This window comes from Heteronotia binoei, chromosome 21 (assembly GCF_032191835.1).
Source record: "Heteronotia binoei isolate CCM8104 ecotype False Entrance Well chromosome 21, APGP_CSIRO_Hbin_v1, whole genome shotgun sequence".
In the NCBI taxonomy this organism is placed as follows: Eukaryota; Metazoa; Chordata; class Lepidosauria; order Squamata; family Gekkonidae; genus Heteronotia; species Heteronotia binoei.
In genome coordinates, this window is record NC_083243.1 from 56,434,000 (window position 1) to 56,461,771 (window position 27,772).

Consider the following 27,772-nt stretch of genomic DNA (forward strand, 5'->3'; position numbering starts at 1 on the left):
CTGGAGACAGGGTGAGAGTGGGTGTGTCTCAGAGAGCAGATGTGCTTGTGTGATCATGCACATTTAATCTGAATGGGAGGTGGGGCTAGGTCGGGCCAAATCTCTTGTGTGCAAGCACCCACAGTTAAGAAACTAAGCTGTAATCCCAAAGTCTCAGTAGGTATCCAGAGGCAAGAAGAAGAAGATGACCACAGATTTATACCCCATCCTTCTCTCTGAATCAGAGTCTCAGAGCAGTTTACAATCTCCTTTATCTCCTTCCCCCACAACAGACATCCTGTGAGGTGGGTGGGGCTGAGAAAGTTCTCACAGCAGCTGTCCTTTCAAGGACAACTCCTATGAGAGCTATGGCTAACCCAAGGCCATTCCAGCAGTTGCAAGTGGAGAAATGGGGAATCAAACCCAGTTTTCCCAAACCAGCAGTTGCAAATGGAGAAATGGGGAATCAAACCCAGTTCTCCCAAATAAGAGTCCATACATTTAACCACTACACCAAACTGGCTCTAACAAAATTGCGCACGTGCAGGAAAATGGAGATGGCCATTGCCTGTTGTCTAGTGCTGGAATTTGGTTCAAAGAAATCTGCTATCTCTGAATATGAAGGCTGCATTTGGCAGTCACGGCTAAGGGCTATTGTAGATTGCTGATGTATAGAATTATTTTTAGGGCTATCAAAGCCACATTGTGGAAAATGAAATCTTAAAAATGCTGCCTATTAATTCGAGGATATTGCATGCTGAAAATTAAAGGGCTTTTCCTCCCTTAATTCCAGAGAAGTCTATGGATTAAAAAAGAAAGAAAGCTAAGATATGTCATGGGTTCCTGTCATGGCTGTCCCCATCTGGCCAGCATTTGGATGGGAGACCTCCAAGGAATATTAGGGCTGTGACACAAGACAAGCAATGGCAATCTACTTCTGAAATCTCTTGCCTTGAAAACCAAGGGTATTGCCATAAGTCAGCTGTGACTTAATGGCACTTTTCACCACCACCACCATGGTGAGCTGTTAGCAAAATAAAGCAAATAATGTTTGGACCATTAGTTCATGTTGAATGAATGCATGTTGTAAGCGGAGAGCAGGACCACAGCAGCAGAGTCAGCTCTGGGCTATACACATTTATCTGAATATATGCATAGATCCTGTGTGTATACAGCATTGCAACAGGATCATAAACCCTAAAAAGCAGGACAGCAATATGTGGATACTCGTGTATGTATACATAGGACCAACACAGACCTTCAGATAAATGCAACTAATGCAGGGGGGAAGACCTGATGCAATAGCTGTGGTTCTGACCCTACTGTATGAACAATTTATCCTGAAATGGTCTGGAAAGATCCACTATAAATCGAAAGATAACTTTATGCTGCAACCCTCAGCACAGTCATTTAGAAATAAGCCTACATAAATGGGTAAGAATTGTGTTTGCAAGTTCCACTGATGTCAGTAGCATTTGATCTGAATTTCAAAAGGATTCTTTAAAAGGTACACACATTAGTGCCTTTGAAAATGTTTCTGCCTATTTAGGGATATGATTACCTGCAGCATTGTTAGGAAAGGATTGACAGGCAGATAATTGTGGGAAGGACATCAGACCCTTGTTTGAGAAAAAACATGACTCTCAAGCTGATTCCAGTAGAAAGAAACAGCTTAGAGTGCGGCATCACCTTTCAAATCAAGCATTCTGGGAGATGGGGGAGGGGGCTAATCCTTCCACCCATGGAAAAGATCCCATGGAACCAAGCAGTATCAACACTGCTTACACATCTTGTCAGCTATTGGCCAGAGTTCATTTCTGCCCACTACATCTTAAAAGTCTCCAGCCCAGCAATTGCTTCTTAATACAAGTGTGTTATCTCAATAGAGGTGTGAATGGCTCACTTTTTGGAGCCATAAAAGCTGCCTTATTCTTGACCCCTGCCTGGTTTGACTCTGTCTCCATTCTTCTTAATCCTGATTTTACTTTGGAGTTACTCACAGCCCAGTTATCCTTGGAAATGTGCTCTTGGTGCTAGTGGATTGCCAAGTCACAGAACTTTGCTATTTTCACCCAAGCCATGCTGAGGTCTAAAAGAAATATAAAAGTAAAGTATGTCTCCAGCTTTAATTCAGGCTGCATATGTAACAGATGTATTCCTGGTGACTTAGTTTAAACAAGACTCTGAGCACTTGCAATGTTGCCTGGGCCACTTATTTCTGATCACCATCACCATGTTTAAATCAGGTATTAGATTTGCCCTACAGTGTGGAGAGAAGAGGATGAGTAAGAATCTGCTAGAGCACAGAGAGGGTGCTCAGCAGCTGCACTCCTCTCTACTGTCTTGGAACTCTTAAGGTACTATCTCCAGATAAACATTTGGCTGCCCTAGAAATCTCAGAAACACAAATAGGAAATAACATTGTATGAAAAAAAAGAACAGCTAATGAAAAAGACCCTGATCCAATAAAAAGAAAACCTTTTCCCACACCTTCACCAAGGCTTGATTCACTTATGCAGGAGAATGAGATGATAGTGAAGTGTCAGAGTCTTGAGATGGCAGAATGAATCACATCACTTCAGATGTCAAGACTCTGGATTCCAGCTTTGAATAGTTCTTCATGCTGTATTTCCAACAATCAAGATAAACAAATTGAAACAAAATACGCTATATATTTTTATGCTTTCAAAATGGTGGCAAGACAACATTTTGCATTTCACACTGGAAACTGGCAGGAATCTGGGTAGAGCATAGTGTTGATGACATGGAAACTCTATCACAGAGATTCTGGAAATTCTTGGAGCACAGTGATGTCGCTTCTGAGCTTTCCCTGGAAGTGATGTAACATCACCACACTGATGGTGATTCCCCCATACACACACACCTGCTACCAGAGCAGTGGTGGGCAATGGGTGATTTCCCACTCTTAGCAGGTAACTGGCACCCCTAATTACTATTATGAGGTCTAGAAATCAACTCTATTTCTGTACTCCTGCCCTGTGAAAGTTGCAACTTTCTAGGCTCTAACAAGATTATAAACAGGCTTGGGGTCACAAGTTGGCCTTGTCACTATTATGTGTAAAGAGACAGCTTATAGCACGTGCTGCAGAACAGAAAGTAGATCTAGAGGCTTAGATGATCTACATGACAGCAGGTGGCTGGCTGCCAGAGGAATTACATCAGCCAGCAGAGTCAGCATGACACAGCAAGTTGCTGATTGGCTGTCCCATGTATAAATGTACAGAGCAACTGTGGTGATTGTGGGTTAAAGGAGTTGGAGTGCAGCGGAGCATATTGTCAGTCAGGAGAGTGAGTGGTATTGTAAATAAATGTATATAGTGGTTTTACAGCTACTGTGTACAGCCTTCATTCTTGCGTCACTAAGAATCACCCTCTTGGTCTCTGAGCGCATCGACAGGGTTATGGGCCCAGCACGCTTCCGCTGCGCCTAGAAGACCTGAGAGAGGTGGTAAAGAAAGGACGCTGACTTGCTCCAGAGGCTGCCTAGGAGGTGAGACCAGCAATGGCTGAAAGGAGTCTGAGCAGGATGGCTACAGCAGGAGCTACTGTGCTGGTGGAGAAGCTCACCACTACCAACTACAACACCTGGTCGCTAAGGTTAGAGCATTTCCTGAAGAAAGAGGGGCTTTGGGACTGTGTGTCAGCTCCTCCTGCTAATCCCACAGCGGCAGAGGCCCTTCAGGATCAAAAAGCTCTAGCCACAATCATTCTAAGTGTTGCAGACGACCAGCTGGTGCATGTCCGTGGGCACCAGACAGCAAAGAAGGCTTGGGAAGCGCTCAAGGCTGTGTATGTACAGAAGTCAGCAGGCACGCTTATATCCCTATGGAGGAGGCTCTACAGGAAACGTATGCTGGCCGGGGAGTCGATGAGGGACCACCTCGACGGTATGTCTAATTGTTTCCAGGAGCTAGAAGCAAGAGGGAAGGCCGTGGCTGACGAAGATAAGGTGTACATTTTATTGAGCTCTCTGGATGAGAGATATGACATACTTGTGTTAGCATTTGAAGGGCAGGATGCTGACAAGCTAACTTTGCCTTATGTGACCGGCAAACTCCTGGCTGAAGAGCAGAGGCAGCTGGAGAGCAAGAGAGAGCAGACTCGAGCCAAGGAAGAAGATAAGCCGAGGTCTGTTGGGGCTGGTTCCAGCTGGCAAGCTAAAGAGGAGGAAAAAGCCTTGCAGGTGCGGAGGAGGCGTTGTTATCTGTGTAATCAACTCGGACATTTGAAGAGATTTTGTCCACAGCAGCAGAGGAAGAGCCGGCAGCAGTCTTCAAGGACACCCCAGGTGACTCTGGTAAGAACTGGTCCAGGACTGCAGAGTCTGCCCTGGGTTGTAGATTCTGGGGCTACTCAGATATTTTGCTGCTGTGAAGAGGAGCTGCAAGACTGCAAGCCAGCTGAGCAGAAAACTGTTAGCTTAGCTGATGGGAGACAAGCTAGCGTGCTTTGCCAAGGCGCAGTCTATTTTCCGGGACTTAATCACAGGTTTGAGAATGTATTGTGTGTGCCAGAGTTAGAAACTAACTTGTTAAGTGTCTCCGTTCTGGCAAGAGCTGGGTTTACCGTAATATTTGATAAGCAGGGCTGTGCAATTTTGAAGCAGGGTAAACAGCTGGCTAAAGGCACTCTGAGAGCCAATGTGTATGAGCTTATGCAAAATGTGGGGAAGGCACATACTGTGTGGAATAGACAGCCCCACAGCAGGTGCATTCACAGGCTGCATAGAAGGCTGGGTCACGCCAGCTACCACACAATAAATAAAACTCTGGAAATATTAGAGGGAGTGAAGGTTGACAAATGCAATGCCTTTTTAGATTGCAATGTTTGTAAAGAATCCAAATCAAGGGCAGTTCCATCAACCAAACGGAGTGAACGAGTGTCTGAGAGACCGCTCCAATTGATACATGCCGACCTGGTGGGGCCGTATGCACCCAGTGTTTCTAAAAACAGGTTTGGGTTGATTTTGGTCAATGACCACAGCAGGTTTGCATGGGTGTATGCTATTAAGCACAAAAGTGATGTCTGTGCCACCTTCAAGTACTGGGCTAGGAGAGTACAAAAACAGTTGAATGCTAAAATTGCCTCAATTCAGACTGACCAGGGAGGTGAGTTCCTGAACAAAGAGTTTGCCAACTATTTGAGGCAAGAGGGCATAAAGCATAGAGTTGCCAATGTTTCCTCCCTGTGGGAGAACAGGGTGGTACTCCAGGGTATTTGCCATGCTTTGTTAGAAGATAGTGGTCTAAGGCAGGCATACTGGGGTGAAGCCTTAAAGGCATCCTGTTATATTTCCAACCGGTTGTGGACAGAGGCTATAAACGATATACCCTACAGGGTCTTGTATGGGAGAAAGCCATCCCTAGATCACCTAAGGATATTTGGTTCAAAGGCTTGGGTGAACATCCCTCTGGATAAGAGGAGAAAGGGAGGTCCCAAAGCCAAAAAGCTGGTGTTTGTTGGGTACCAAAATGGCATGAAGTCCTGGAGGTTTGTGGACAATAATGACTTGATAAGGCTGAGTAGGTCTGCCTCGTTTTGCGAGGATGAAAACTGGTCAAAGATTCATGCCAATGAAATGCCTAGAGAAAATAAGCTGTGACTGTCTCTAGAAAGTGAGGAGGGGCAAAAGCCAGAAAGCTCACTGAAGCAGAAGGAAGACAGTATGAGCAGTTCAGCAGGCAGCAGTAAACAGCAGGTGATTTCAGAGGCTGTAAAAAGGGAGCCGGTCAGAGCCTCTGCAAGGGAGAATAAAGGTGTACCGCCCAAAAGATATGGTTTTGATACTGATGTGAATTATCTGGGCAAGGGAAATAGTTTGCCAGATGGAAAGCCAAGGGGCTGTGTAAGTGCACCAGATGAGCACGTGGATACTTCTTTCACTAGGGAAGAAGGAGGATATACTTATGTATATGATGACCATCCTAAAGCATATCCCAGTGTGCTGGAGCTGTTGAATGAGATGTCTCTTGGAGAAGAAGGAGACACATGAGCAAAGCCTGGAAGGAGAGGCTGTAAGCAATAACTGAATTATAAGGGTGCAATGTACAATGAATAAAGTGCTGGAGTGTAAAAGCAATGCTGTAACATTAAACAACCTTATTGTTTGAAAATGTGTGATAAGCTGTACTATGTAACTAACCTATGTAACTATTGTAACAATTCTAAGTGTAACTAAATGTAACAATTTAAAAAAAACTACAAATCTTAAGCTATGTGTAAGAAAACCCTGAAAACTGTAAAAATGTGTAAGCAAAGGTGAATTGAAAAATATGTGCGCTTGTATTGTAAATTATACGGTACTGTGTGTTACCAACAAGTCTGGGAAACAAGCCAGCAAAAAGATAAGGGAAGTGCTTAGTCTGGGCAGTAAGCCAACTGAGGAGATATGGCCAGTCTGGGCCGAGCGCCAACTGATAACGATGTACTTGCAGGTTAATTGGCAAGCTGAGCAAAATGTGTGTGCGTTAACACAATGAGTTCACGAGAATGACTGAACAGTAACCAGTGTATATAAGGGAATGTATGTAATCAATGTATTGATGAAGAAATGATCAATATGTATAAGTAATATGTTGTAATGTATGTATGACAGCACTAGCTATAACCTGAGGAGGGGTGTCACTATTATGTGTAAAGAGACAGCTTATAGCACGTGCTGCAGAACAGAAAGTAGATCTAGAGGCTTAGATGACCTACATGACAGCAGGTGGCTGGCTGCCAGAGGAATTACATCAGCCAGCAGAGTCAGCATGACACAGCAAGTTGCTGATTGGCTGTCCCATGTATAAATGTACAGAGCAACTGTGGTGATTGTGGGTTAAAGGAGTTGGAGTGCAGCGGAGCATATTGTCAGTCAGGAGAGTGAGTGGTATTGTAAATAAATGTATATAGTGGTTTTACAGCTACTGTGTACAGCCTTCATTCTTGCGTCACTAAGAATCACCCTCTTGGTCTCTGAGTGCATCGACAGGCCTACCATTGTCTTCAAACTGTCATGGTAACTACCAGTGTCATCCCAAAAACAGTTGTACCCTTCTAAACCCATTGACTTCAAAAAGTGCAACTCTACTGTAAACAGGGCTCTTTTTTTAGCAGGAACACACAGGAACACAGTTCTGGCTGGCTTGGTGTCGGGGGTGTGGCCTAATAGTCAAATGCGTTCCTGATCGGCTTTTTTTTTTTACAAAAAAACCCCTGACTATAAATATGTACAGTGTGAAGTCTCCAGAGGATCTTTATCTTCTTTCAACCCAATCGTGGAAAGTCAAGATTCTCATTCTTGTTTCTGTCTGACATATTCTTACGGTTCACCTTATTTCTGTAAATATCCCCATACATATATTGTTAATAGTTCAAAGTGGTTGGCTATAAAACTTTCTGAATATAGAAATGCAAACTATAGTGCTTTAAACCAGGGCAAAGAAATAAGTCATACTTGTTTTATAGAGAACATCATACTGGGACATCTTAGCATCCAACAATGTGAAGATGGTCTCTTCTTCTGTCAGCAAGTGGAACTCTTGTTTATTAAAATGTAAACTATCTCACACTTCTTTCAATATGTAATGAGCCTGAGATAATTTGTGAATCTATTTAAGGGGCATTAATTGATTATTTGGTTAAAAGGCAGATGATAAATCAACTCAATATTTTTAATTGGTCATCAGACTTCACATGAATAATTCTAGGGTTAGCAAGGATAAAACCCAGAATTAGGTGTAATAGGAAAATTGTGGCTGTTAGAAACAGCAGTTTTCCTGCATTTCTTCTTCTCTCGTCCAGTAACTAACAGAGTCGTTGTGCTGAAAGTTTTTCAGTCTCTGCTGTTTTTAATTGCCCAGGGTTTGCTAGAAACTCCCAATTCTCATAATATTAGACATTATGAGAGGAGATAAGCAGAGCCACAGGAAGTGCTGCTTTTCACAGTTTTCGGGTTCGTGGATCGTTTTTTCTCTGACTGGTTTTTTGCAATGTTTAGGATTGCCATATTAAAGTTCTCCCAACCTGGGCAGCATAAGTTTTCTATTATGCTAATCATGCACAATAATCATAGGATTGTCTACTGGTTTCTTAGTCTGCTTGTAGTAACTACCACAAAGTACTGAGGAAGGATTTTTTTTTTAATGATCATTCTGTCAGAAAAACCATGTGGTTGATTACATGCTATTGAGCACAATCCATCCAGCACTTTCACAACTTAAATATTTTAATAGCATCACATTTGGCCTTCAGGCTCCCTTGCACCAGTCCAGTGCTCTGTCCACAAAGCTGCTTGTGTTCTCCTTTTAAGGCCTCAGCTCTGAAAAGGAGAAAAAATTCAAGAGTCATCCTCGTCTTTCTTTTCCTGCAGGTGGCTTTTCTGATGACTGGAACCAAGACAAGTCTGTCCTCATTGGCCTTTCTCTGCCTTTTAAATGCCAGCCTAGAGAAGAGGCTGGTCGACTCACAGCTCCCTGGCTCTGGCAGGAGATCTGGCCTTTCCCCTGAAAAGTTGATTGGCTAATAGATCACATTCCAGGCTTCCATATTTTAACCACTTCCTTCCCTTTTTTAACCCTGTAATTGCAGCCCTATTCCCTGACACTGTTCTGGTCCATATTGTTGGCCCTGGCTGAGGGGAAAGTGGGATCCCACTGCATGACCAGAACACTTCTACCAACTAGAGAACTGGGTGGCCTCACAAAAGCTCAATTCCTCCACTGGACAAACTCAGAACTACTCACAGCCCCTAACAAATGGATGGCTCTTAAGCAAATGCTGAGCTGCCCCACTGAAAGGCATGGGACTGAAAAGTGTTTAGCTGTACTTCGAGTTTGCAAGCTCTTCATAGGTTCTTGGGGTCTCCTGATCAGCAGTCTACTGGAAAACATTGTTGAAGAATCTAAATAAATGAGATATGCATTTATTCCTCTTTTATGCTAAAAAGCTGCTCATTAAGGATGGTAAATATTTTACAGTGCAATCCTAAATAGACTTGCAGTCAATTGAAGTCAATAGGCTTAGAAGGATGTGCCTGTTTAGGACTGGTGGTTAAAGTGTTGGATTAGGATCTGGGTAAACCCAGGCTTGGATCCCCGTTCTGCTATGGAAGCTTGCTGAGTGACCTTGGGCCAGACACACTCAGCCTAACCTTCCTCACAGGGCTGTTGTGAGAATAAAATGGAGGAGAGGAGAATGATGTCAGTCGCATTGTCCCCACTGGGGACAAAGTTGGCATATAAATAAAGTAAATATAAATAAATAAAAGTGGCTTCCAAATTTTTATAATGATGCTAATTTTTTTTAAGTTTTCATGCCTCACTTGTGATATAAATCTGTTCTTTTTTTTTTTTAACACAAACCTAGTTGATGCTTACCAGCTCAGAAGCTGCAGCCCTATACCTTGGAGCCATAGATTTCTTCCTCTTCCAATATTTATTTAGATGATAGTTTCAAATTTATATATGCAATGGTACAGTGCCTAGGCACAGGTCATAGGGCTTATAGACTGTTGAATATGTGACAAGGAGGCTGTAAAAAATCTGGTCAGATGAAGTTAATTAACGGTAAATGAAGGACAGCTGTTTTTTATGTGCACAGCACATCTTTGATCTGCTCTACCCTTCAAGACCTCTGTGGACAAGGTAGTTAAATACAAACTAGGAGGCCTGTTTTAAAGACCTTCAGACCCTCAGGGGCAAGGAGTGACAGTCCAGGCAGCCATAAGCTGTTCACTTTATTCATTAGAGAACTTTAAACATGTCAAAAAGCACACCCCAGAATTAAATCCCTGCTCTTGGATCAGCCCAAGTGCTGAAGATTACCACAGCTTTGGGACATATGAGTGGCTGTCTGGTGAAGGCAATTTTATAAAAATATGTGCAACGGTATGTCTACCTGGACATATACTTCATGTTTTCATCACTGGGATATTGGTTCAATGTGCCCTGATAAAACGTGTAACTGAGCATTGACCTCAAGGGTGCTTTTGAGTTTGTATTTAAGAAAGCAATACTTCCTTCTCTGTGACATAAGGTAAAAAGAGTACATCCTGTTTAGATGACAAGAGTATGCAAGGTCTTTTGAAGAATTTATGCAAGATGCTAATAACAAATTCCACTTTATTGCAACTGACTCTCGAATTCTTGTAAATTGCAGTTATTATTTTATAATTGCAGTCACTCATTCTATAATGGAAAGTTTTATCACCCTAGTTATGGGTTATAAAATATAACTACTTTATATTATATAATTAAAGAAAATGAATAATGGTTATAATTAATAACAATGACTGTTAATTTCACCTATGATTTGCAAAGAAACTCCAAACCCTCACTTGTCCTGTTGAATCATCATACATACTGAGCCTGTTTTGTTCAACATCTTTATCAATGATTTGGATGAAGGAATAGAGGGAACGCTTATTAAATTTGCAGATGATATGAAATTGGGAGGGGTTGCAAACACAGAAGACAGGATACAGGATGACCTTGACAAGCTGGAAAATTGGGCTGAAATCAATAAAATGAATTTTAATAGGGATAAATGTAAAGTTCTGCATTTAGGTAGGAAAAATCCAATGCATGGTTATAGGATGGGGAAGACTTGTCTTAGCAGTAATATGTGTGAAAAGGATCTAGGAGTCTTAGTGGATCATACGCTGAGTCAACAGTGTGATGCGGTGGCTAAAAAGGCAAATGAAATTTTGAGCTGTATCAACAGAAGTATAGTGTCCAGATCACGTGATGTGATGATATCGCTTTACTCTGCTCTGGTAAGACCTCACCTGGAGTATTGTGTTCAGTTTTGGGCACCACATTTTAAGAAGGATATAGACAAGCTGGAACGGGTCCAGAGGAGGGCGACGAAGATGGTGAGGGGTCTGGAGACCAAGTCCAATGAGGAAAGGTTGAAGGAGCTGGGGATGTTTAGCCTGGAGAGGAGGCGACTGAGAGGTGATATGATCACCATCTTCAAGTACTTGAAGGGCTGTCATATAGAGCAAGGGTGACCAACGGTAGCTCTCCAGATGTTTTTTGCCTACAACTTCCATCAGCCCCAGCCAGCATGGCCAATGGCTGGGGTTGATGGGAGTTGTAGGCAAAAAACATCTGGAGAGCTACCGTTGGCCACCCCTGATATAGAGGATCGGGTGGAGTTGTTTTCTATGGCCCTGGAGGGTGGGACCAGAACCAATGGGTTGAAATTAAATCAAAAGAGTTTCTGGCTCAACATTAGGAAGAACTTCTTGACCGTAAGAGCAATTCCTCAGTGGAACAGGCTTAATAGGGAGATGGTGGGCTCGCCTTCCTTGGAGGTTTAAAAACAGAGGCTAGATGGCCATCTGACAGCAATGAAGATCCTGTGAATTTAGGGGGAGGTGTTCGTGAGTTTCCTGCATTGTGCAGGGGGTCGGTCTAGATGACCCTGGAGGTCCCTTCCAACTCTATCATTCTATTATTCTATGGAGCTAGTGCCTTCCTTTGTGTTTCCTATCACTGAAGTCAATGGACTCAGAAGAGTGTAATGCTGCAAGCATCATCAGTCAGGTTTTTATATGTTGAAATGACCACAAATTGGTTCTTCTGCTATCATTTTTGGCATTGACCAGGTTTGTCAAGAAAGTCACCACTTGGCATCAGATTCTCATCCAATAAATCTGCAACATGCAGTGAAATCATTTGGCACAACTGAATTGTCAGTAGTACAGAAGAATCAATTTAATATCACTTTAAAAAAAAATCTGCCATGCTGTTCATTGTTTATTATTTTTGATGACTTGTAATTGATCCAATCCCAGGAGGTGATAATGATGTAAGCCACTTTAGGTCCCCATTGGGGAGAGGAGCAGAAGACAGAGAGAGAAAGAGAGGCATATTCAGTGGGTGAATTCAAGACACTGATTATTTCTCGTTAAAGATGCCAGATATATGGGCAGAAATAGATTGTCAGGAGTGGAATTCTAGCCGGAGCACCTTTGCATATTAGGCCACACACCCTTGATGTAGTCAATCCTCCAAGATCTTATAAAAAAGAGCCTTGTAAGCTCCTGGGGGATTGGCTACATCAGGAGTGTGTGGCCTAATATCCAAAGGAGCTCCTGCTAGAATTCTACCCCTGTAGATTGTTAATGATTACTTATTTAATAGGTGAATTCATGAGGTTGGAACATATTCCCATGTTCCAAAAATCTTTAGAATTCTGCATGAAATTGCTTTCCACTGTGGGGTCTTTGTACTTATTTTTATGGAATTTTTTGCAACTCTTATTCCCATTATGTGTATGGTGAATTGAAGATATGATCTAGTGTAGGGGTGTCGAACTCATTTGTTAGGAGAACTGGATCTGACACAAATGGGACTTTGTGGGGCTGGGCCATGTGTGTCATAAAATGTAATGTGAGGTAGCAGAGATATAAACTTCATAAAGGACACAGGCAAACACAATTAAAGATATTATATTTTAACTTAAAATACAAACATGCTTAAAACTCTTGCAGTATTTTGTTTAAAATGGAAAACTGCGGGAAGAATGGGATTTGGCAATGCAATTTTTAAAATAAAACATCAAGAAAAAGCACAAGGATCACAGCAGAAACTATAAATATAAATGCTCTGAGCCTGGGAAAAATGAAATGGCATTGCAAGCTTCTCCCCCCCCCCCGGGTCTACTTATGTAGGCAATGGCTCTCCAGTATAATATCCCCCTTTGGCTGTGGGTTCCCCGGTTAGAGTACTCACTAGGTCAGGTCCATTCAGCAGAGACAGGCTGGCTCAAAGCATCAACCGTTTATTTGCAGGGACACAACTCCAGGAAGCATGAACTTCAGCTGTCTGTTCAGGAATGCTGAAAGTGAAACTGATCTCCACTCCATTGAAACACATTGCAGCACAGAGTAAGTTGCAAGGAAAATGTGGAATGGATTTTTCCATTAAGGTCTCTAGGTCTTATCTGTCTGGGCACAGAGACCCTAATGGAAAATCCATTCCATGGCTGCTTTCAGACAAGAGATTTGGCCTGACCTAGCCACGCCTCCCATTCAAATTAAATCTGCAGAATCATATGAGCATATCTACACTCTGAACCTCACCCATTCTCACCCCGTCTCCACACACCTCCTATGTGGATTAAAAAGCCACCTGGATCTTCCTGGTAGCTTCCCCCTGAATTTCATTCAGGTTGCATGTTCACTGGCTATCTGATTGCACTGGTACAACTCATAAGCGAAAGAGCAGTGTGATCACTCCAAGCTGTTAACAGCGTGCTCTGGGGTTTTTTTCCCTAACCCCCCTCTAAGGGAGCACTTGTGCACTTTTCTGCTTGATTGCACACTAGGGGACTTAAAAAAAAAACCTTTCTACAGTAGGTCTGTTGTTGAGGTGCACTTGCAGTGTGAATGCACAATGACAGACTGCTGCCAGGATCCTGCCACTTCAATGGGGGGCTGTGTGATCCATATTAAACAGACCTAACTGAAGCAGTTTTTTCTGGGATAAGATTATATTGGGTCAATTTTCCAGTGTGAAAGCACCCTAATTTTCCTTGCAACTTTGCTTCCTGCTGCAGCTGGGAAAGACAAGGCAGAAAAAGCAGGGAACTTTGTCAGCCTCGGAGCTTCAAAGGGTAAGGACAGGAGGGGGAGGAGAGAAGAGCCTCATGGGCATGATTAAAGCTCCAGGTGGGCCAGTTCTGGCCCATGGGCCGGATATTTGACACCTCTGATCTTGTGAGTTTCCCAGGGCCAATCTGGAATCCATGGCTAAATTGGAATATGAACTCCGTCCAAGGACGTAGTGTTGGCCATGCACATTTTTGTGCCTGTGGAAATAAGTAAAACATAGTCCTTCACTGCTCTGGACCAAGGCCCTTTTTGTTTCAATGACACATAGATATGGAAATTAGAATCAGGATGATGGACATCCACTGGGGAAACTTCTGCCAATTGCTTCATGGTAAGGCTAGCCCTGCCAAGTCCAACATTCTGTCTGCTGAATCAGAGTAAAATAAATAACACTGCTTTTGGCAGTTGAATTCTACTCACTTTGCACTGGCTTTGGATTTTGGCAGCTGTCATGCTAATAGACACAGCATGTGTTTACAATCTCAACTCACAATAACGTAATTTGTGCTCCTTACAACTCTGAGAAGGAGAGGAATTGAATGGAACCAAGTCAAGCTGGCCAACTGCCATCTTATTGCCCACCTGTGATCAGCAAGTGGACCAAATGAAATTGTCTCATTTTTGCATCCATTTGCAGCCATTTAATTCATGGCACAGATATTTGACCCGCTAAAGATTTTAGTCAAAGAAAATGGCAAAATTGCAAAAAGTCCCTTTCTTTTCAATGCAGCACTTGCAGTTTTGAGACCTTCCTCATGCTGGAATGAATGAATCACTAGGAAAACAACTTTCACTCAACTTGTTTTAAATGTTTGGGTGAACTTTTCAAAACCTGTATTAAACAATATCATTGTGTGATCCATGATGGGTATGTTGCATTTTGCTGTTTCTTAAATAATACTGATTGGCTTGTTTGAACCTGTCACTTAGAATGTCTGTAGCTGCTTATGTGGCCTTACTGAATTAAAATACAACAATATACCTAACCTGTGTAAAATAAATCTAGCATAAGGCATAGCTGATTAACAAGGATATTGAACTTAATGATTACTCACATTTCCAGATTTGTAACCATCTGATCAAAGGAAGCCTAATCCATGCCAAGCAGAATGCAGCATTTCTAATCAGAATGCAACTTAAATTTTACAACATGGTAAGGGCCCAAATAGTCCAGATATCAGGTGACAGATCTTCCCATTGTTTTTAAAGGGCTAAACCTGTGGTTCTACAATCCTGATTCCAACCAGGGCCACACTGTTGGGGGAGAAGGAGTTTTTAACCCTTCTATTTCTGCATAGTTTCACCAATGAAATCATACCTCTTGCACTGTTTGGAAGGAAACAAGTTGGGATTTTTTCCCTTTTCACAGCCGATTACAAGTAAGATGGGTCAGTTTCAATGGCAAAACTGTGCAGAGTAGTAGGCTTTAAATCTTTTCTCTCCTGCCCCTAATGCCATGGTCTTGGGCTAAGTCACAGAAGGTCTAGGAAGTATTTTGAGAACAAAAAATAAGTATAATGCATCAAAACCTAGCAGAAAATTAGTAGTGGTCAAATTCAAGCAGGGGGCTTTGGGTTATGTGCGTGCCATATTTTACCTTTGTATGTAATGCTTAAACAGCTTGATCCTTCTGTCTAGCCTCTATTGGTTATTCACTGCTATAGGGCAGTTAGAGTCCTTTTCAGTTGCTGCTCTTATTTTATGGAATAGACTTCCTGAAGTTGTTAGGAAGGCTCCACATTGTTGAGATTCCACAAGTTATGCAAGGAAGAATTATTTAGGAGAGCTTTTGAAACTGCCAAACATATGGTTAAATTATATACATGAGACTAGCTTTTATAGATTTCAAACTATATATTTCTGGATTATCATTATAACCTACCTTGAGTACAGTTTTGAAGAACAGTGAGCTAAAAATGTTCAAGTAAATCAGTGAATGAGCAAAACTCAAGCATCTTTAGATTAGATCTGAGTTGATTTTTTTTTAAGTAACTGGCTTTATTTATATATAGTTGACTTATTTTTTTATTAATTGTGTTTATATGTTTTTTTATATATATATTGTGGCCAGGCTCCAAAATCAAAAGCACCTATGCCAGCACATGAGGAGGCGCTTTGCCAATTTACCCTTGGCTGCCTTCCTTCGCCCTGTGTTGTATGCCAGGGACCTTCTGAAGCACAGGGAAATCCAGCAGGAAAAGTCCCAGTGTATGTATAGAATTTCACACACATGGCATTGTTTGATTTGTCAAATGCTGTAATTTACAGAAGACAAGATTGTTATGAAACATAAAAGAGTGGTATAAAACATTTACCAATGCCATTTGGTGTTGGCTAGCAGATGTATTAATGTAAATCGATAAATGCAGTTAGCTAGTAACACCATTGCATTGCACCATTGTAAAACAGCTAAATGATCAGATGTTTTTGCTGCCAATGGTCAATGAATGTCAGGTATCATTAGATACTAAATAATAAGGTTGATTATCCACTTACTATATTAACACATAAGAGTCACGCATTTGGAGAATGTTTGAAATCAAAGTTTGTATGGATGGATTTTGCCATGCATTTTAAAATGAAATAAAATGAAATAACTGCAGCAGTATACTAAAACTGAAGCGATTCTATGAACCCAAACCATGAGAGTGGAAGAAACTTCAATGTGCATAGGGTATGTGTTATAGTCCCCAGACAGTTGAAGCCCCTCATACTTCACTCAAATATACTCTAGAAAGGGCTTTTGTATCTTTGAGAGGGGCTTTCCAGTTGCACAGGGAGATGCCATTGGAAGGAAGAGCCAAAAAATTTCCCAAGCCCAAGAATCTCTATATATCTTTGCTTCCATTTTGTCAGCCTATCCAACCCTCTTCATTTAATCAGGAACCCAGTGAAAAGAAAAAGCCGGGGGATGGCTGGGGGGGCAGGGGGGCAGAAAAATGGACAATGAGGAAAAGTAGTACAGTCTTCCTCCTCCATATCATAGCTTAATATCAGTTTCCAAGCCTGCCTCTTCTGAAACAAAAAACAAAGCTGGGTTTTTTTTATATGCGTTCTTGTATGATGGTGGAAAAGGAAATGTTTCTTTTAGGATTGACTGATTTGGTCTTCTTGCAGTCCAAGGGACTCCATGAGTCTTCTCCAGCACCATAGCTCGAAAGCACCTATTCTTCTGCATTTGGCCTTTCTTATGGTCCAGCTCTTGCAGCCATACAATACTACTGGGAAAGGACAGTGAAAATAGCTCGGGAGGCCTCGGTGAAGTTTGGGGGGGTGGCAGTGAGCATGCTCAGAGCCCAACCCTGAATGCGCCCGCTGCCTTTCTGATTTCACTGAGGCTTCCCAAGGCTTGGGAGGTCTTGGGGCACATGCACAAAGCGTGCTTGAACAGAATACTGGGGATAGAGGGGGGGGGGGCGTTCAGCCAAGTACTGGGCCTGTGCAGAGGCTAAGGCCTTTCCCTCATGTTGCCTCCTAGTACTGGGTTTCAGAGGCTTACTAACTCAATATGGAAGTTTGTTTCACTCAGCATGGCTAGAAGCTATTCATTGGTCTATCTTTTATGAATCTGTCTAATCTACTTTTAAAGGCATCATTTCGCAGCCATCACTTCATCCAATTACAGTAACTTCCACAATGTAATTACTTGTTAAATGAGGATTTGCTTTTGTCTGTCTTGTATCCAGGCCTCAGATTCAGTGGAAGCTCACAGGAGCACAGCTCCTGAACCTTTCCACCTCCTCCTTCTGAGAGTTCCATCTCCTTGTCCATTGAATAGTATTGCAGCTGCACAACAATCCCTGGATGAGCTCCACCACCTATTTTTCTGCAAAATGATGCCTGCTTGTATCTGTTGCACATCAACTTCATTGAGTGTCCCCATCTTTTAATAATATAGGAGAGGGAGAAAAAGCTCCCTCTATTTAATTTCTCTATTCCATGCATAATTTTATAAAACTCTATCACATCTTCTTTTAGCCTTCTTTTCTCTGAAGAAAAAAAGTCCTAGACTTTTCAGCCTTTCCTTACATGAAGGTGCTCCAACCTCTTGATCAGCTTGGTTGCCCTTTTCTGTACTTTTTCCAGCTCAGCAGTAACTTTTTTGAGATCTGGTGCCCAGAACTGTACACAGTATTCCAAATGAGGTCATCTAATGGCTCTATACAAGGGTATTACAATATTTGCTGGTGTTTTTATTATTATTATTATTATTCTCAATCAGGTGCTTCCGTCTCCCTAGACGGTGTGCCTTCTTCGTCTCTGGCCAGGTCTGCGAAGTCCCTCTTCGGGAGTTACCTGGCTAGGATCCCACCTTCGTCACCACTGTAATGTACTGAGTGACGAGACTTGTTGAAGGCAACATGCTTTATTCAGTGGTACATTACAAGAGAGAACACGCGGGCCGGGTCCTGCTTATATACATTCCCCGGAACTGCCCCCCAGTCTGACCAGTCCAATCCTGGCCAGTCAAGCTTCCCGCCACAGATCTTGATGGGCGGAGCGTCTAGTGAGCTACATCCGGGGACCAGTGGGTTTCCCTTGGTCGCCTTTGTAGCCATCACCATGCGGTACATTAGCTTACGTTTCAAGACATGGGTCCTTTGCACACACAGAATTCCCGACACCATCGTCTCGGATAATGGGACCGCGTTCATCTCCCGGGAATTCCGAGAGTTCTTGCAGAGATATCTAATACAACACATACGGTCTGCCCCTTCCATCCGGCCACCAACGGCCAAGTGGAGTGGATGGTGCGCACCACAAAAGAGGCCCTGGGACGCATAGTGCAGGGGGACTGGGATCCACCCGACGGCCAACAAGACCAAGGCCATAGTGGATGCCCTGGCCCCCACGTGCAAGGCGGAGCTACAAAGGTTCTTGGGGTTATTAAATTTTTATCATTCATTTTTGCCCCACAAAGCGGCCATAGCAGAACCCCTCCATAGGCTCCTAGACAAAAACGCCCTGTGGGTCTAGGGAAAGAAGCAGGCAGCCGCTTTTCAGGCGGTCAAGTGGCTCCTCGTATCCAATAACGTGCTCCACCATTTTGATGAAGCCCTGCCAGTGATCTTAGCATGTGATGCGTCACCGTATGGGGTGGGCGCCGTCCTGGGTCACCAACTCCCGGACGGGAGGGATGTCCTGGTAGCCTATTACTCCAGGACCCTGACCGCCGCAGAGCGCAACTATGCCCAGATTGATAAGAAGGCCTTAGTAATTGTGGCGGGGGTGCAGAAATTTAACGACTACCTGTACGGTAGACATTTTATGATCGCCATGGACCACAAGCTGCTCCTGGGACTCCTCGCCCCAGACCGGCAGACGGCCCAGATTCTGTCGCAGCGCGTCTTGCGGTGGAATCAGTTCCTAAACTCATACGTATGCCCTGGTCCACCGCCCGGGCAAAGCGATGTGACACATGGACGCCCTCAGTTGCCTGCCGCTGCCCTCCATGGATCCAGACCTGGCTCCAGCCCACCATGTGATGCTCATTGAAATGCTACTGGAGAAACCCCTCCACGCCGCCGAGGTAGCGAAGGCCACGGGGCGGGACAAAATACTTGCGCGGGTTTTTGACTGGGTGGGGAGGGGATGGCCCGAGGGAAAACAGGGTGAAGGATTCAGGGCATTCACAACACACAGGGAAGAACTGTTCACTCACAAGGGGTGTCTTCTCTGGGAAAGCAGGGTGGTAGTCCCCCCCCCCCCGCCCGGTTGCAGAAACGAGTGCTGGAGGCCCTACACGAAACTCATCCAGGGATTGTATGGATGAAGGCCCTAGCATGCAGCTATGTATGGTGGCCGGGGATGGATGAAGAGATCAAGGGGTGAGTTCGAAGGTGCCAGGCCTACCAGGAGTCCCGGCCCGAACCGCCCAGTGCCCCTGTCCACTGCTGGGAAGCCCATAAGAAGCCGTGGTCTAGGTTACACATTGACTTTGCGGGGCCATTTCAGGGCCAAACATTCTTCATTCTGGCGGACGCTTACACCAAGTGGCTGGAGGTTATCCCCGTAGCTTCAACCTCAATGGTGGCAGCGGTCCGGGCGTTGAGCAGGGTCCTTTGCACGCACAGAATTCCCAACACCATCATCTCGAATAATGGGATCGCGTTCACCTCCCGGGAATTCCGGGAGTTCTGGGAGTTCTTGCAGAGATATCTAATACAACACATACGGTCCACCCCCTTCCATCCGGCCACCAATGGCCAAGCGGAGGGGATGGTGCGCACCACAAAAGAGGCCCTGGGATGCATAGTGCAGGGGAACTGGGACCACCAGTTGTGGGGCCATTTCAGGGCCAAACATTCTTCATTCTGGTGGACGCTTACACCAAGTGGCTGGAGGTTATCCCCGTAGCTTCAACCTCAATGGTGGTAGCAGTCCGGGCGTTGCACAGGGTCCTTTGCACGCACAGAATTCCCGACACCATCATCTTGGATAATGGGATCGCGTTCACCTCCCAGGAATTCCGGGAGTTCTTGCAGAGATATCTAATACAACACATACGGTCCGCCCCCTTCCATCCGGCCTCCAATGGCCAAGCGGAGTGGATGGTGCACACCACAAAAGAGGCCCTGGGATGCATAGTGCAGGGGAACTGGGACCACCGCCTGGCTGCCTTTTTATTTGTCAATAAAATCACCCCCAACCCAGTCACCGGGGTGAGCCCAGCCGAGTTGTTAATGGAAAGGAAGCTGATCACAAGGTTAGACCGGTTGCACCCCGACCGGGCCACTGACCTCCGCAGTTCCCCCGAGATCAGGCTAGGGGGTTCTTCCCTGGGGATCCGGTGTATGCAAGGAACTACGCAAGCGGCCCTGAGTGGGTAGCAGGCTGGGTCTATGAGTGACCGGTCCCGCCACTATGTCTCAACGGAGGGGGGCCACATCCTGCGGAGGCATATAGATCAGATGCGCCGCCGTACCTTGCCGGAAAAGCTGGCTGTAGTAAGGAACGGGAGGAACCAACAGCCGCAAACACACCGAGAGATACCCCTCCCATGCCGGCCGCTCCAACCGCACGGGCGGAAGAGCAGCCCCATGGCGGGGGCAACCCCCCAGGAGAAGGGCACAGGTGGCGGACGGCCTGATGCCGGCATTACCCCCACACAGGGAAACCGCCGCTCCGGCCGCCGCAGCAGCTGCGGCCCCGTCAGCCCCTTCGTCGCCACTGTAATGTACTGAGTGACGAGACGGGTTGAAGGCAACATGCTTTATTCAGTGGTACATTACAAGAGAGAGAACACGCGGGCCGGGTCCCGCTTATATACATTCTCCGGAACTGCCCCCCAGTCTGACCAGTCCAATCCTGGCCAGTCAAGCTTCCTGCCACAGATCTTGATGGGCGAAGCATCTAGCGAGCTACATCCGGGGACCAGTGGGTTTTCCTTGGTCGCCTCTGCAGTGATCACCATGCGGTACATTAGCTTACGTTTTAAGACATAACAGTCACTTTCATAATTATCTCCCACATGGAATTTTCCTGTTTCACTGCTGCCTCACACTGAGTAGGCATTTTTACTGAGCTATCCAGAATAATGATAAGATCTCTTTCAGTCTTTGTAGCAGCCAGTTCGAAACCCATCAGCATACATTTCAAGTTAGCATTTTTGTTGTTGTTGTTCCAATGTGCATCATGTTGAATTTAACATCATTTGCCATTTTTTTTGTCCATTCACCCAATTTTCATAGATTTTTCTGTACCTCTTCATAATTCACTTTGGTTTCCCTGATCTTGAATTATTTTGTACTGTCACTTTACTGCCTCATTCCAATTACAGATCATTTATGGATAAATTAAATAATCAATAAATGGACCTATTCTCTTATTCCATGACTGCTGAGTTTCCTCAGGGGTCTTGAGTAAGGTACTGTGTAAAAATCCTTTTGGAAGTCCAAGTATATAATGTCTACCAGATTACCCATACCCTGCTTGTTCATCTGATCAGAGAGCTCCAAAAGGTTGGCGAGGCAGGATTTCCCTTTGCAGAAGCCATACTAATTTTCTCTTAGCATACTTTGGTCTTCATCATGCTTAATAATTCTATCTTTAGTAACAATTTTAACCAATTTACCTGGAACAGATGTTAGGTTAACTGGATTACTCACTGAATAGACCTGATTAAAATTCTGGGTAATCTCCTGTCTTCAAGTACAATGTCAAAAGCAGTTACGGAGCAATTTTAAGGAGATCTATTCAGAAGTTCCATTTTATTCCATTGTGCTAACTCCCAGGAAAGTGATTTTAGGATTGCAGACACTGTTGCCTGTCTTTCACTCTACAACATATGCATTATACCAAGGCATGTTTTTGTGGTCTTTTGTTTAGATGCTTGACAGAAAGGGACAGCAGTGAGTCCAATGGGGACAATACTGATCATATGATCCATCATCAACATGATATGCTCTGTATCATGCATGTTAGCCAAAGCAGGGGAAACTTCAAAGAGTTCTAAGGGAAAAATCACTGTACAAATATATCTGTATGTACATTATATGTCTGGCATGCATATATGTTCTGTACCAAAAAAGCAAAATTTGTAATTTCAGTTAGAAGCACCAAATGTTCAGCCTAGCATCCAGTGCCTCTCCTTAAAACACCCCCTAGCTATAGAAAGTACAAGGTCCTAATCTATGAGCCCCAGAAGGTTTCCCTATCCTTCATTATTCCAAATGGAGGAAAGCCGCTTAAAGGAGCATGGTCCCTTTAAATGTAATTGCTAGAATTCCCTTTGGAGTTCAATTGTGCTTGTCACAACCTTGCTCCTGGCTCCAACCCCAAAATCCCCAGATATTTCTTGAGTTGGACCTGGCAACCCTACATAGAAGGTGCCCCTGGACATTATGCCAGCATGCTTTTCATACAGCAAGGCATGACCCATGAATATCCCCAAACTTAACCTGATATGAAAAAGTCAATGTCACTCCATCTAGGACAAGTAGATTCAGTCTTCTAGAATATCAGCCTTCTCAACCAGCATTACCTCTGCCTTGTCTCAATTCAGCTTCAATTTGTTCCACCTTAGCCATTTCATGTCCAGTTCATTCTCTAAACTGTCCTTCTTACAGACAGCAGACATTTTCATGGTATTTCAGGCATTTGTTTTGTCAAGTGACATTCCTTTGGCAACAAAGATGCTAATTTTGAGAGAAATTGTTTTAAAAAGCTTTATTTTCATAAATCAAGACTAAATAAAAGTTTGTATTCAGTGGTTTCAAAATCAGCTGCAATTTTTTTGCAAGGAAAAGCAAGGTACATATAATATTTATTATCATTTTGCATATTCTGACAGCATGTGTTTGAAGGCCAAAACAAATATGTACAGTTCCAACTATATAGTATACAGCCTGACATGTGTTTCTTTCTATGAGAAAATTTCCATTGTATTTTGTTTCCTCTGTGACTATCTTATTCCAGGAAAATGAACAAAGCATGTTGAGAAAGGTGAATCAACGCTTTCTGCACTAAGGAGGCTTTTTGCCATAAAATGCATACATCATACTTCCCAGCCCCTCTTTTTAAAGTAATGAAACAACCTATCGAATTCTGATTATCTCAGCAGTCATTTTGTAGAAAAATAGGTGGTGGAGCTCATCCAGGAATTGTTATGCAGTTGCACATACTATTCAATGGACAAGGAGGTGGGACTCTCAGAAGGAGGAGGTGGAACTCTCAGAAAGGTGCAGGAGCTGTGCTTCTGTGAGCTCCCACTGAATCTGAGGCCTGGATTATCTGATATTATAAATTGCATCAATCACATCCATCTTGGCTAAAACTATCAGAAAGCATGTGAAAGACAAAAATAGTCATGCTGTCATCTTCCTCCTCCTCCTTTAATGTATTATTTTATTTCCTTTTCCAGTGGATATATTGGATGTCAATGCCAAACATATGACCATAAAGCAGCTAACAGAAAACAAAATTCAATTAAAATATCAAAACAAAATACTCAGTAAAAGAGACAAGTTTCATGTCCGCAGCTGAGGTTTTCCTGTTAGTGGCTATGGAATGGTTTCCACTTGGGATTCTTTAGTCACCATAACTTTGATACTGGAGCTCAGCTGTGTTTGGGTTTCAGGCAGTGGCTCTAAGCTGGGTAGTCTCATTAAGGAGGAGGCAAATCTCATGTCAGAGTTTTAGATCCTCCCTATCTGAACTTCTGCTTGTCATAAAGATCTGGATAGTTGTTTTTACTACATGCATCATTCATATTCTTTCAGATGGTCAACCACAATTTTCCATTTCCCAGTTATTCCACATTGGACTTCCTGATCCATGATGGGTCAAGACCACACACATGAATTCCTAAATGTTTAGTTATGCTTCAATTTCCTGTTGTTCTGTATTAGAAATTACTCTAAGCAGCCGTTTTGTAATGCAGCTGTTTGAAGATGCTTACTTCAGATTTATAGTAAGGGGAGAGGATAAAAGGTGTATTGATTACATCATGGTCTAAATGGGATGAATATTAAGCTCCACTTGGCCTGTTAGTTGTCTGGAAAAATATGTTAGGAAACTGTGTGCACATAGGTTACAAGATAAAGGGTGGTTACTGAATGTTTCTTGATATTCCTAGCTTGATAGCTAGGAATGATGTCTAACATATACCTTCTTAATTCTTTCTTGATCCACTGGTCTGTGGAAGGCAAGTTGGATGATGCTAAAACCATCTTGGTCATGTATACATTCCTAATTCACTTAGATCAAGGGGACTTAAAAAGTGCTACAGTTGAACGGCTTGTGGCCACTCCACTGAGTTGTAAATTTCTTTTCAGCAGTTAGACTAGGATCCTATTTTAAGGCTAAAGTTCAAAGTTTATGTTCCCTGACAAGACCTATGACTTATTTAGGAATTGTTGTTCATGGTAGCCTATATTGTACATTAATTATGCTTATATTGATTAAATCTTAGTAAAATTTGTTTGCAAAGCTGACATACATTAGCTGAACAAGGTGCTGTACTTTTAGTGTTCTGATCTGTCTGCATCTCAGATTGCCAGTAGTGCAGTAGACCCTTTTACTTTTGGGGCTAGTATTAAAGTAGCATGCTACAACAGTTAGCATGACTTTGAGGGGGGGATGCATCGTGTGTTTTATCTGTTCCACCATTTTCTGCATAGCTTGTTTCTTTTTCCTTTTTCTTTTCCTTTCCTTTTTTTTTTAACAGGGTCCTGTACAGATCTGTGTATAAATTCTTGGTTATTATGCAAAGAGTGCTGCCTTGGGAAATCAACTAACTATGCAAACCTACTGTATAATTAAATGATGAGAACAAAGGAAAGATTTTTATCCTTTAAGAAACATTGAAAGCTAATAGAATCTCAAAGTTACCAAAACATATTTCTTGCCAATGGAAGTGGAATTCATCTGATTCATTTGCTGGAAAAATGCCTGCATTAAAAAATGGTCTTGCGGGGCTAAGACTCAAAACTAGTGCTGTGTCAGATTTACTTGAGGAAAGGTTTTTGATGTAAAGAAAGCAGTTTTGAGAGGTTCAAAAAAGCCACACAAAAGCTCCTACCATAATTGTCATTCATATTCTTCATACTTGTTGGTAGCCCCAATATGCCATTAGGTCACTGCTATTTTAAGTTTCTTCTTCACTGCATGATATAAGTCAATAAGGGATCACACAGTGAACATGAACAGATCAAGCACCATATTTCCAACTGGATTTTCCTATGAGATGACAACTCTGTTACTAAGCAAAGCCCCTCCCTTTCCCTTCACACTGAAGGTGATTGGAGGCATGTGACAAATGGCTTCCAAATACCATTTGCATTTCCTTTGGATTTGCTTATTTCAGTGAGGTTTATGGTAGAGTCCTAAGCAGAATCACACCTTTCTAAACCCATTGATTTAAGGAGATTTAGAAGGATGACTCAGGCTAGCCCAATCTCATCAGATTTCGGAAGATGAGTAGAGTCAGCCCTAGAATCATAGAGTTGGAAGGGACCTCCACAGTCATCTAGTCCAACCCCCTGCACAATGCAGGAAATTATTGGAGGCATGTTGGAGCTCTGGTTAGTATTTGGATAGGAGATAACCAAGGAAGTTCAGGGTTGCTTTAAAAGGCAATGACAAGCCAACTCTGTTAGTCTCTTGTCTTGAAAACCCTCTGGGGTCATCAAGAGTCTAAAGCGACTTGATGGTGAAGAAGAAGAAGAGGAGAAGGAAGAAGAAGCAGATGAAGAGGAAAAGGAGATTGGATTTATATCCCATCCTTCACTTGGAGTCTCAGAGTAGTTTATAATCTTCTTTCCCTTCTTCTCCCCACAACAGAAAGCCATGTGAGGTAGTGGGGCTAAGAGAGCTCTTTCAAGAAGTGCTCTTGAGAGAACAGCTCTGAGAGAACTGTGGCTGGCCCAAGATCACCCAGCAGCTGCATGTGGAAGAGATCAAACTTGCTTTCCCCAGATTAGAGTCCATGCTCTTAACCACTACACCAAACTGGCTCTCACATAGAACCCTGTTTAGGATTGTAGTTTTAAGTTATGATGAACTTTTGCTGGATTGCAGGCTTTCAGCACATATGGTATATCTATTTCAGCACATCCAAACTGTGCATAGTACCCATATAGGATGCTATACCTCACTTTTTTTCTACTGCAAGCCTCTGTGAGAGAAAGGCCTTTTCTGTTATTCACTATAGTAGTAACATGTGTCACTTCTACATGTATATGCCTTTACTTCCTGAGTTAATAATTGAATGCCTTTGCCTGAATTCATCCTGTTACATATAGCTGACTACAACTCTCAAGCAATAATAAAAAGAAATACTTTGAACGGGGTTGCTGTTCATCATCATCATCAACATCAACAACTACATAAAATTTAAAAATCTGAATACAGGTAGTAAAATTCTCATACAGACAATAACATCCATACAGTGAGTCATCCATGGCTATGCTTAAGGTTGTGCAAACCTTTAAAAAAGTTTCCAGATTTGCAGAAAATTGTAAAATTGTCAATAGAAAGTATTGGCTGGAGGTAATACCTCTTAAAATGTTAGGTACATTATCTTTATGCAGAAGGTTAAAAAAAGAGACTTGGCTAGCATTTGGCTACCATTGTGCATTGGCATAACAACCAGAAAGCACCCTGAAGCACCTACCTAGAGATTTGGTGTGAGGCCTTGAGACAGTAGCCCCAGGACAAAGAGGAAGAGGATATGGGCAGCAGCAATAGCAAGGAGGTCGGTGGAAGTGACAGTGAGTGGGGAGACAGTGATCACAAAAAGGGAAGTGAGGCGAAAGTGGGCAGGAAAAGAAGGGGAAGAGTAAAGGCAAAATGGGATTTCCCTAGTGTATAAATTCTCATGGATACCCCTGTTTGTTGTTGTCATTATAATAATAAACATAGCAAATATATGGGTACATTTTAAATGTTCCAAGCCCTTCAAAATAATCACTGCTTGCAGAACCCCTGTGAAGTCAATATTACTATAATAATATTGAACACATGAAGTTGCGTTATACTGTTTGAGACCACTGGTCTGCCAAGATCTGCATTGTCAACTCTGACTGGCAGTGGCTGCCCAGGGTTTCAAGCAGAAGTCTTTTTATCTGGACATCCTGAGGACTCAACCTGGAGTGTTCTGCAAGCAAAGCAAATGTTCTACCATTGAACCATGGCCACATCCCTAAACATTGTTAGTAAGGACCTGAGGCTGACAAATAGTGGCTCAGCGACAGGGACAGTACTAGGTCAAAGGTTATGGCTGAAGTGAAATTTTAAATGGTGACCATAAAGTCTTCATCTCTATACTATAATACCTTGTGACAAAAACTTACTTTGTCACAACATTTTGTTTTATTTCAGAAATAAGACTTGGAGACTATAAGGAGAATATACTTGCCTTTGGCTTATATTGTTCCCTTTGCCAAACATGCTTTCTCCTAGAACATTTTATACCTCATTAATCATAGTGATCAAATGTATTTACCAGGCCTCTTTTCTCTATCATCTTACAGGTCTTGTAGAAATTTGCTTGATGCATCCCCTCGATGTGGTGAAAACCAGGTAAGGTTCTGCTTCAACAAGTTTTATTGACACTGGAAGATATCCAAATTGGAAGCTGTCAGAACTTAAAACGCTAGAACTTGTCCTGGTAAGATAACTTCTCCCTTTAATGGCATTTCTATTTACTTACTGTTTTTCATCGCATTT

General features: G+C 42.9%; 1 protein-coding gene across 3 annotated transcripts in view; it reads left to right on the forward strand.

Annotated features, from left to right (window-relative positions):
• SLC25A21 (solute carrier family 25 member 21) overlaps window positions 1-27,772 on the forward strand; it is a 588,543-nt gene that overhangs the window by 263,472 nt on the left and 297,299 nt on the right. For all 3 annotated transcript variants that reach the window (XM_060262736.1, XM_060262738.1, XM_060262737.1), the window contains exon 2: window positions 27,577-27,625. In XM_060262736.1, coding sequence (XP_060118719.1) covers window positions 27,577-27,625 — 49 coding nt within the window. The remainder of the gene's footprint in view (window positions 1-27,576; window positions 27,626-27,772) is intronic.